General features: G+C 28.9%; 1 protein-coding gene across 4 annotated transcripts in view; it reads right to left on the bottom strand.

Moving 5' to 3' along the window:
* Position 1: 1 nt before the first annotated feature.
* LOC129989117 (SH2 domain-containing protein 3C-like) overlaps positions 2-12,413 on the bottom strand; it is a 186,473-nt gene continuing 174,061 nt past the window's right edge. For 3 of the 4 annotated variants that reach the window (XM_056097444.1, XM_056097450.1, XM_056097456.1), the window contains exons 7-13: positions 11,015-11,363; positions 9,660-9,822; positions 9,388-9,524; positions 6,288-6,753; positions 4,284-4,452; positions 3,098-3,362; positions 2-2,071 (exon numbers count right to left, since the gene is read on the bottom strand). In XM_056097444.1, coding sequence (XP_055953419.1) covers positions 1,770-2,071; positions 3,098-3,362; positions 4,284-4,452; positions 6,288-6,753; positions 9,388-9,524; positions 9,660-9,822; positions 11,015-11,363 — 1,851 coding nt within the window. In that variant the 3' untranslated portion in view covers positions 2-1,769. The remainder of the gene's footprint in view (positions 2,072-3,097; positions 3,363-4,283; positions 4,453-6,287; positions 6,754-9,387; positions 9,525-9,659; positions 9,823-11,014; positions 11,364-12,413) is intronic. The other variant, XM_056097463.1, reaches the window with a different exon arrangement.

Below are 12,413 nucleotides of genomic sequence, written 5' to 3'. Positions count from 1 at the left end.
GTATACATTGATGTCATAAATTATTGTAATACACATAAAGCTTCATTTACTTTTATGACACATTTTACAAATTCAAAGATTTCATTTTTCATAAGTTTCAAATAAAAAGTTTCTATATACTGGTCACAGCTATTTACAAACCATAATGTACAATCAAATAAAAACAAAATATATACATTGACTAGAAAACATCACAAGTAGAAAATTTCGAGTTTTGAAAGGCAAACTATACATGATTTAGGAACTCAATTCATTTTAAAGCAGCCATATAAAATCAATTTACTTTTTTTTTTCTCTAACCTAATCAAATATTGTAAAAGACAAGCAATGCATAAATAAATTTTTGCATGAGGACATAAAATTAGCTGTTATTTACAAGTAACAATATCTACTGCTTGTCGTTAATATTTAATCAATGAAAGTGCAAATGTGAAAAATTATGCAATTTAAATATCAACCACCATTTTATAATTGTGTAAAACTGGATTGTTTCATAGTTTTACAAAAAAAAGCAATACATGTGAGTTTTCCCATTTTATAATTGGTTCAATAAGTCATTGTGAAATAAAGTACAGCCTTTTACTAATTTGTTTTAATATAGACATTATTACATTCAAATTTATAATTTGAGTGTTAAAGGCTCAGTAATAATTTCTAATATTTACAATACAGAACTTTAAATTTAAGGCTAAAGTCCTGGATTTTCAAAAAGAAAATAACAAAGTTGCTTACGAGGAAGTTGAAATGATGGTACATTGTTTTTTTATAGAGATTATGTTGCATACATTTTCTGCATACTATTAAGGATGTTGAAAACTATGAAATGACGTAATTTTATCTGCCCAATTTTAAAAATTGTTTATGTTCTAAATTTAAACATTCAGTGACAATATCCAAATGTTTTTATATATGTATGTGATGTTGTAATACATTCAAATTATTTCGGATGTAACACATTACAATAAATAAAAACACTACAGCTATTTGTGAGTATATAATGATTTGTATATTGGAATATGTTTTAGGACATATTATTAATAATACTCATTTTTAATATTCTTAAAAACACTAATTATTATTATCTTCATTTGAGATTGAAAAGAAAGAATGGTAATTTAAGAAACTGCATGTTAGAAATTTGAAAATTTTGTTTAATCATTTCGTGGCAAGCATATTAAAGTTACCAGTTGTATATATATCATTTCATGCAAATACTGATAATTACTAAATGGTTTCTCATAGCTGAAGTAAGAGACCTCATCTCCAACAATATAAAGAGATCAGATAGATGGATAAAATTTAGAGCATAGCATTTCTTAAGTACTTTATGAGCTATGAATTTATTACAGTTACTATTGCAGTTTAGCTAGAGTCATACAACAAAGTGAAATCTTTAAAATTCATAGAAAATATCTTTCCAGCGAACAATACGGGTTTGCAAATATTGTATAATAGTTGTACAGTATTTCCCTAATTTTACTCATATGTTACCTTAATTGACTGGAGGAAAAAAAAATAATCTTCATGCAAAAGTTAAATTTTACGAAATGGAGCATATCAAATATTTCTGAATATTTTTCTCAAGCCATGTGACACTGTAAAGTAGAAAAGTTTGTACTAACAAGAGTAGTGCGTATTTTTTTTTATCACCAACTAATTATTTACAAGCTAAAAAAAAAAAATCACAGCAAATATAAAGCAGCAACATCCAAGCATACTTACTGGAAATTTTTAAACCCTGAATATTATTCAATAAGTAGGAAGTTTTCTCAATCAGGTTCACATCTTTCAGACATAACATCTAATACTTGGTTAAATTTTGAGTATCTTTCTTTGGCAGCAACATAACAACCCTTACTTCCCCACAAGAACTTCATCTGAAATTCTGTCCTGAACATATCCAGCATCAAGTCATCATACTTTACATGTTCCAATACAATTTCACTATTTCTCTTGTACATTGGCCATTGTTGTGTTATAGATCTCCCAATTTCAAGGTGGGTCAGGAGAAGTTGAAGTCCATAGTCAGCAGCTGTTTGTTCCCATGGTAAACCTAAACTAAGTACTTTGCCTGCATAAGAAAGAAAAACATTGGTTAATTCCTCTCTTAAAGATTAAAGAAAAGTGTTTCAATTTAAGTATGAATTCAATTAATAAATAGGCATCAAATTAAAAAAAAACGATATATGATATAACATATTGAAGATTATAATATAAGCAAAATATGTCACTTTTACCTAATTTGCTCACTTTAAATTACTGTAATTTTATGATTCCAAATGTCGCTAAACATCATTTTCTTTTTACATAAAGCAAAAGAATGTTACCAATGTTACTTTTGAGATCTTGCTAACTTCTAAATATTTATTAAATTCCAGAATGTGAAAAAACCATTTTAAAGAAAAAGTCACTTATAACATTTTGCTCTCTGAGTGCAAGTATAATATTACATAAATATTATATTGCAACTCTATCTGATTATTAATAATTAAAATCATGAATATTCAAATTATCATTACCAGTGGAAATATAATAGTCTGAGTATTTAAAAGACCAATTGCTATTTTTAAACTCCATCAAGAACATGTTTGAAGCATAGAAAAAATAACTTCCAGAAATATAGTAGTTTATAGTTTAAATATCATATCAAAAAGAATTTTGTAGATATAAATGGAAATTACAAAATAAAAATAATATGGTTTTATATTTTTAAAAAATATATTTGAGACACTTTTTTTTTATGTATATTAATTAGCACTTTTTTTTTTTTTTTTTTTTTTTTTACAAAGACAGTTCATGTGTTTTACAATTATAAAAAAAATTATTCTGACATTAAAAAAAAAAAAATCCTAAAATTACAGAACGTTTTAGTTTTTGATTTGATGTAACCATTTTGTACTAAATTACAGTGAACTTCAAATAATACAATCAACGAAAGATTAGATTCTAGCAGAATTTTTCTTTTGGAAAAGTAACATCTGAGGACTAAGTCTTAGAAAATGATGCACAAATTAATATACAAGCTGTCATTTAACTGTATTAAATTTTAACCATTTTCAAGCAAAAGTAATAAACATAATGTAAATACGATTTTTACCTTTTTCCTTGGTTGTAGATGATAAAGTTTCAAAAGGTACACTAACAGATTTTTCTTCTAGACATATTATACTAGATTGCAGATCTAAATGGCGTTGCAATATAAGTATTAGTGATAAAAGGTATGGAATGCAAGTATTAGGAGCTTGAGGGTTTGAGCATTCCTGCATATTTTTCAGAGTAGGCCTCAGTTTGGTTTCGTATGTAAATGCATTTTCTGTACAAGTTTGTCGTAACTTCAACCAGGTACTTCGTAATCTGGAAATCTAAAGAAAGAAATTAATCAAATTTAATCAGAAATTATTTTAAAAAATGAGAATTTCTGAAAATATTTTTGCTATTGCAATCATACAAATACAACACAAGAAACAGATGAATGGAACAGTTTCAAAATATTCATAGAAAACAAATTTATTATTTTATAATATTTGTGTAAATATATAGGGTTCCACTTGAATTGGGGCCCAATAAATAAAATCAAGTCTTTAGATAAGCATATAATTCTAAGTGAAAAAAAATACTCTTAAATGATGCAATTAAATGTATATTGTTGTTTCGGTTAAATAATGCATAATCCTTATTAATAAAGTGAAATTTTTTATACAATTCCTCGAAATAAATACTTGTATTTATAGTGTTTCAATTTTACTAAATATAACTAATAAAGCCTGAAAATTCTATAAAACTGAAAATTTTGAAAAATTTTCAACAAAATAAAAAATTATCTAAGAATAATTTTTCAAAAATTCTTTACTATATTTAAAACCTTTTTGCAATTGAATACATGTACCAATTTGAAAAAAATTTAGAATTTTGCGATTAGGCTACAAATTTTAGCCTGGTATGTACATAAAAAATATTTAATTCATGCGATTATCTTGGTAAATATTTTTAAATCAACTCCATGGCAAATAATTAGCTAATAAATATTACTTTACTTCTTTAAAATGCCATTAAAACAATACACTTAATAATAAAACCTTCTAATAAATAAATTAAATCTCTACTAATAATATGGATGAATGTGTGGTGTGTGTGTAGACAAAAGATATACTTTAAAAATTCGGAAGATTAAAAAAAAAAAAAAAAATCAACATTTTCAATTTTTGAAGAGAAGTCGCGGCTTCATGTTTGATAACACAATTATTAATTTAATTAATTTGATACATTACAAAAACTGAACTAACCTGAGGTAAAGCCAGGCCTTGCATGATACCTGTGAAACCATAAAGATTACCCAAAGCAGTTTTGGTTTCAATTGCAATCTGTATCCATTTATTCAATACCTGCGCCCGAACATCTTCATCCCCACAAGTTAATATTGTGATAGCCACAAAAAATTTCAAGCATTCAGTTCTGTTTTGGGATACAAGGTTATCAGATTTGAAAGGAAAAATTTAAACAAATCAAATAATACCACAAAACTTAAGAAATTTTATCAAAATTTTTCTATCTAAATTTACTTTAGAATAATTTTTATTAAAAAAAATATTGTATATTATTTCAAACAATCTGATATTTGTCATAAGCTTAATTTATGAATATAGAAGAGTTTCTGTAAATAAAAGTTAATGATTAAAACAGAGCTGATTTTATAATAATTATTATTATTATTAAGTTTATTAAAGAGCTCAATTTCAAATTATTCTAAAACAAATTCTTATTTTATTAGCTAAAAATTATTTAGTACTTTAACTAGTCCTTAATACAAATACTGGAATTTCAAGAAAGAGTTCATTAAATACTTCATAAATTTTATGAATCTGTTCGTTATAAATTTGAGGATAAGCCTGATTACAAAATTTGTTATGATTTAAACAAAAATTGAAATTAAAGTATGCTTAAATATATATGCTAGATCAAGTTTATAAAAAAACAATATACTTCAAAATACATATTAAATTTATATAGTATACAATATTTACTAACATATTCCTTATTACTGCAATAACAAAATAGTTTTTTTTTGTTTGTTTTGTTTTGGCATAAGAATTAGAATAATTATACCATTAACTTTCTGAGTCTTTTAATAGTGTTCATAAAAGTAAACTATATTCTTGGTACTATGCATTTTTACATGCAAAATGATTTAATATTCATTCATTCATGATAATAATTATTTATTCATTATACAGATTAAAAATTTTTAAAAGCATAATAATTCTTAAGTCCTATAATAAAATATTTATTTCAGGTGTTTTCTTATTGCAATTTTCCCAGGAGAATTTTTGCACGAACGATAGAAAAATAAATTACCTTTCCTCTTCAATTTTTTTCCTCCATTTAAAAAAAATTATACGAAATATATAACAGGACATGATAGTGAGGTAGTAGTAAGGGTTTAGCGCTAGGGACACAATACTTTATGTATTGTCTCCAATAAATTTGTCATATATTGCTCCGGAAAAATAAAACAATGGTGCTAATATTGCCTTTTACCATTCCAATAGGCTTCTACTAACCGTACATTTCCCTCATTATGCTCTTAAAGAATAAAATCTTTCTACAATTCAACTTATTCAAGGACATTTAAATAAAATCTATAAAAGTAAATAAGGAATTTAAGTACGTCATTCATCAATGTATTGTATTTCATTTTTTTTTTTTTATTGCCTTAAAGAGCTTTTTTTTTTTTTTGCGCTCCTTCAGAACATGTAACCTCAAATAGTTAGGTCACAATATTCAATAACATAAAATAATACGGAGGTGGCCAATGCTTGATTTTAAATTCTTGAATATTCACAAAATTTTGTAAAAAAAAATTAACTTAAAAACTGTTCATTAAAATAAGCTAAATATTTATTTATTTCGGAATTTAAGGCTTTATTTCCAAACTTATTCTCAAAATTCAACAAGCAACAATGATTCTGGGATAAAAAAAAATGGTGTGGAAATTTTATAGAATAAATGGATAACAAGTAAATAAAATTTATAAAACCTTGCTTAAATGAATAAGGTTTAACAATAATCTAAATTAATTTAGCTTACTTTGAAATTTTCTTCGAAAACCTATTCTTACAATTCATTTTAACTTAAGACAAAAATATTTTTAAAAATTGCATACTAAAATAGATACAAACAAAAGTTATCCGTAGAAGAGAAAAACTGAACTGATTAAACTATTAAAAAAACACATTTAAATAAAAACTGTTAAACGAAAGAAAAACTCAGTATTAATCAAAATCACAAACCTTTCCAACAGGTCTAGTCTTAGCTGTTGCCCTTGAGGTAAAACTATTAGTTCAAACCCAGTCAGGACACCTACTCCTAAATCTTCATTTCGATTCAGCCTTAAAATATCCAAATCATCCCTGGTAAGATGGCTGGCAATAACTCTGGCTCCACCTTCCAGTATCATGCACCGCATCTTTGCCAGCGCTGGGGGATCCAAAGGTTTGTTCTCACTAGCCAACAGAACTGTGCTGAAGGTCGAAAGGTCAAAGCTGGAAGGAGGATCGACATCAGGGATTGTAATTTCCCTCGACTTCCTTAACTCGTCCGGCCCATCTCTGGAGCCAATTTTAATGTGCACATTCGACCAGTCAGAGCCGCTCTTTGAGTCAGTTCCTTCAAGTCTCTGCACATTACCATTCAATGGCTTGTTGATGAAGTTGAGTTCCGAATAGAAATGTGGAGCTTGTGAGGCATCGTTGCTATCTGAAATGAAATGCGAATATTATGAAACTAAATATAACAAATAACAAAATGTATATTAGAAAACAACACATTTCTACTTAGGATAGCCGTCCACTTAATGGAACCATTTTTATTTCATATTTTTAATGTATACTGAAAATAACAGGCATATATATAAACTTGTAGGACACTTTATAGAGGATAGCGCTTTGTATGTGTTTGTGTGTGTGTATAAACAATATCAAATTAGTAATAGATAAAACTGTGACATATGAACACCACAGAAATATAAATAAAGTTAAATTCTAAATTAGTCTGGATAACTAATGCTGCACAGAGAATGTTGGATTATTTTGCCAAAAAAAGAAAAGAAAATCATTTTTATTAATCCTTTTATGCATGCATTACTTGAAGCACTCGGCGTTACTCAGAAAAAAATATTTTCAAGTACTTATAAACACCTCAAGCTTAATAACATAATTTTTTTGCTTCAGAGTCTCATAATTTTCATTACGTCACCTCGCGTCGTCATCCCTAAATCTGTAATTAAGCTCCTTTCTTCGTGTTTCCGCACTTAGAACCACCCAGCATAAACTAACAAATCTTAGAATTCCATTTTTCCTCCATCATTCCAAGTTCTTTCATATTATAGCTATTATTACTATCAGCCGAAGTACGATTCTCTTCGTTTTGGTGTTTGTGTACAAGACTGAAAACTATCGCATAGTGTTCTGTCTTTTTATCCCTAGTCTTTCCCTTTTCAGTACAAATGGGACTAAGTAACCTTGAATAACCTTATATTCACTCTTTAATTTTCTAACTTTTAAATGATGATAAACGAAACATCTCGCAATGAGAGTAACTCTTCATTACTTTCTAAATTTTCAAATAATGTAAAAAAATCAATTTTGAATAATCAGTAATAATATTTTTAAAATATTCGTGACAATGTTTTGCAATGCACGCAAATTAAAAGGCTTCAAATAAAAGTAGAAATTTTTTATAAATTTTGCGTTGGAGTTAAGGCCTAGAGAAAGCAATATTTTAATCATAATTTGAAAGTGACAATAATGATAAGTGAGAGATTTAATGTAACTGTAATATTGGTTTTAATTTAATTACTATAATAGAATAGATTATTACAAATTGTGTAACTGAATATTGAAAAACTAGTTGAATATTAAAGAAAAAAAAATTCGTAAATAAAATAAAGCACAAATAATATGAAATATACAATACGAAATATGACATGAATAAAACAAAAAGCTATATAAAATCACTTCCGTGCCATTATTTCAATAATTGCTGTCATTGAGCAAAAAACGCCAAAATTTTTATTTAATTAAATATCTTAAGAAATAATTAAGTTTGAAAGCAGAAAACGGCATGGTTGACCATGAAATGGATCTAAGAAACCATTTTGGATCATAGTTCTTGTGAATTGGCACACATGTATTTTATTATTTATATTGTAGACTATGGCGATCATTTGGTTATATGTTGGTTGGTGACTGGCTGTGTTAAATTTCAATTCAGTCTTTTATGTATAATTTGTAAAATATATTTAAGTTTTAAATTGTGTTAGACATTAAAACCATTTTTATTTTAATAGACTTTACCGTTTATTGCATACAAGAGTTTTTTTAATGGTGTCAATTACTCAAAACATTTTTAGAAACCTAATTGTTCGATAATCTACCTTCAAATTGCATGTTGTCTTTCGCGGAGATGTAATTTCATTTTTTAATTCACCAATTTAAACTGTGCAGATAATAAACGATATCTTCCCTTTATGTCTTTCAACAATGGAAGAAATATGTAATAAAACTATGAAAATAGTTTATTTCATTGCAAGAATAGAAACTGCTGTTAAAATTTATGCAAAAAAAATATTTTTAAAAATTTATTTAAAATTCAAGAAGAAATTATAAGACAAGTAAGTTGGTGTGATACATAAGAAATTTTTTTAAATTTTAAATGGTGTAAAAGTCAGATTTGAATAATAATATTTTCGAAAACTAAAAAACACATTTTTTCATAGCCATATTAAGTCGGTAAAGGGGTGAAGATACTCCAATCTGTGAACACCTCCCACCTTACCTTTCATAGTTTAGGACATGAACGGTTTTATAAGGTTCTTGATCTTGGTTTGTTTATCTTTTATTGGAATAAGAGCCATTCCTTGAACACACTACATCTGATTTCAGTTTGAACCAGTGTTTGCTTAAAATGCAATTGTGCCAATAGTTAAAAGCAATTGAAAAGATGACCAAATAATAAAAACTCATTGTAAAAAAAATATGGCAAAATTGCAAAGATGTATTTAAATTTAAGAATTAAATGCAGTAAATTCTTAAAAAGGAATAAATTAATTACTTGGGATTTTGGTAACCAGTGATAAAAGAATAACAGAAGTTGTTTGAAATTAATGCAATCTTTGAGGGTTTAAAAATGGATATTCCATCAGAATGCGAATATTGTTTAATCCCAATCCAATGAAAAGATGGTGTCATATCGGCTAAGGATACGAGAAAGACTTGGGATAAACAAATACTCATTGGATATTTGGGATAAACAAATACTGGTCGCATTAGCCAATATCAATTGAATTATCTTATTACTAAGTGAGGATCTACATAATTCCAAGATATTTACATGATTTGGTGTCATTGTCACTTGAGTACGTAGTACCATACTTTTTCGAAGGAATACGACTAGGTTTAGGAGGGGGAACATCGTCCTTGCTTTCTTCTTGAGTTATAAAGACATCAGGAACACTTTCTTGACTGGATCTGCAACATAATACACATGTATTGTTAAGGAAGGATGTAGTCAACACAAAGATATTTCGATCAAATGCAGAGAAATTGGTCCAGTTGTAATGTTCTATGAAATGTTATAAATGATGAATTATCAAGTTCCCTTACTTGCTCTTTTGTTCTTTCTTATCAAGGGAGAGAGGACTGCCAGCAACTTCTCTTTTGGAATGTAAACCAGCACTATGCTGCAGTGTGGAGAAGTTTGGTAGAGATTTTCTGGGATAATCACTTGTTGATCGAGGCATAGTTGCCACTCCACTTTGGTGCATTTCTAGAAAAGGGGAAAAAAAATCATTCAGATAAAATATATCAAAATTACAAATTGAACAATTTTCTTCGTTGCATACACATAGTCATCCTATTTTCTCTACCATTTCAATTGCAATCCTAATTAATTTTAGTCATCTGATACATAATTTTTTCATAAAATTAATATCTTTCCATTTCTTCTTAATAGTATATTATTATTCTCAATTTTAGCACTAACACCGAGCAAACAACGGATTTTATTTTTTTTTTTTTCAACACTCACAGATCTTTAAGCAAATCACTTACTTACAAACATACCTGTTTAAAATTGGTAATGTTATCAAGATAAAAGATAAGATGTACAATAATTTAACACAAGATCCTAAATTTATAAATTCCCTAAAATTTGTTACAATAAAAGATTAGAATGCAGACATGAAATGCTGAATGTGCTTACAAGTTTAATTTAAAACTGATTTAGCATTTTTCTAGCATATTGTCAACTTTTAATTCTTTACACTCTTTGAAAAGTGGCTCTGGAACTTTAGACAAATAAATATCTTAACTTATTTTACATAGAACTCTTTACAAAAACTTCCTCAGTTTCACCACTAGCGATCCCTTTTCAGTTTGAAAATATAATGTCAGCCCCTTTTTATTTCTGTGAGGATTTTAAAAACAAGAAAATATAAATAAAATATTAATTAATGTTAAATAAAAACAATTTCAAATAAAAATCACAATTAGAACAAAACGAAGATAAAAATGTTAAGTAATAAAAGTTTAAATAACAAAATATAAAACTGGAAATGAAGCAAGATTCTGTTATCGTTAAAATCATCATGTTATCGAGTTTGGAGCCATTTCTTTAGACTCAAATCACAAGGTCAGGTTAAGACACAATTAATATATTCATCACATTTAAAACACAATATTAAACGCATTCAATCTAAACCTAGGAAAGTGTGAAGACACATTCTGGGTATGAGCGGAAGGAAAGAGTGAGTGTGAGACAACATCGCGATTTTTAATACTCGGTTGAATGACAGCTCACTCTGAAGTAAGTCAGTCAGCAACGGCGCAGCTTGCAGTTTAAGAATTTCAGATGTACACTTGAATCATGACCGACATTCATACAAACCATGAGAGGCAGAATTTTTGTTTTAATTAGTGAATATCAAGTATGGATTCTAGTATAATGCGATTATTCTTACCATCCTTTGACTTGGATACTTCAGCAGGAGTGGACAGCCGCCTCTCAGTGGTTAAATTCTCGTTGCTTCCACAGTGCACACTGTTCTCCGGTAAGGATTCTTGACTTCCAGCGACCTTCTCCAGAGCCAGTGCAGCATAATGCATCTGACATTCCAAACCGTAGCGGGTGGCGTAGTAGGATAGTGGCATGCTCCTGTTAACGGGTCTCATTATCACAGCACCAGAAGCCGCCGAGATGGGTCGTTTGTTGCCAACGTAGTATGTGACCAAGTCAGGAACTGTGTCGAAGCAATCGTCTTCGAATTGATATTGGATTTTCTCATATACTGTGAAAGGTTGGAACACGACCTAAAACAATAAAAACACATTATTTCGTGGAATGATTTTAATCCTATATACTAGTCGAATTTGGCGATCAGCTGGTTCACTGGGGGTATAGATTATACTTAATTCTAGTTAAATCGTTTAGATATATTTTCATGCTCATGATTCTGCCAAATTCTCAGGCATTAAAACCATTTTATCTTGTGGTGAATAGCATATAAGCCAATTAACAACTACGTTGCACAGGCAATTGCTTTTGCATAATGGTTATGTAACTGGACTGCGATCCACAAGGTCCCAGGTTCTATCCTTCACTCCTACCAATCGGCTATATTGGTGACCTCGGACGATGAACCTTCAACCTTCGCATAGCTGTTGTGGCGCCATCTACCCGCAAATTAAAACGTCAGACTCACTTGACACAGCAACCACTTACCCACACACGCTCGCCAGAACGCTTCGCACTACTCAAATGGGTACAGGCGCATTAGAATCAACAGCTAATACATCACCACTCAACAGCCATATCGTTCGTCTCACCTCCGACTCACTGGAGGGAGAGTCTGTGGTGAATAGCATATAAGCCAGTTAACAACTACGCTGCACAGGCAATTGCTTTTGCATAATCGTTATGTTACTGGACTACGAACCACAAGGTTCCAGGTTCTAACCTCGCGCATCGCAAAACGCCAAAATCTTAACAGTCTTATATATGTTCATGTACCCTTCTCTGCATACATGAACTTTCCTTGTGGAAACCAATCCCCCCCCCCATTATAGCGCTATTAAAAAAGTAAATGCACGGTTCATCTAACTTTTTTAATTATGCTAATGTACAGTAATTATTAGTTGTATCCGAGTACAGTGTGTACTGAGGTACTGTATCCATGTATAGTTAAGAATACCAGAATACAATGTGGCCAAAAATCTACACAAACTTTGAATAACTACTACACAAACAATTCATAAAATACGTCACATTTCATTAATACTTAAATAACTTTTGGATTTAATGCATTATTAATGTAAGTTGTGAATTATTTTAAGGTCTATTTTAACGGAGTTAAAAATACC

Source organism: Argiope bruennichi, chromosome 2 (genome assembly GCF_947563725.1).
Source record: "Argiope bruennichi chromosome 2, qqArgBrue1.1, whole genome shotgun sequence".
NCBI lineage: Eukaryota > Metazoa > Arthropoda > Arachnida > Araneae > Araneidae > Argiope > Argiope bruennichi.
Note: the sequence above shows the minus strand (reverse complement) of the source record. Positions and strands in the feature narration are given on the sequence as shown.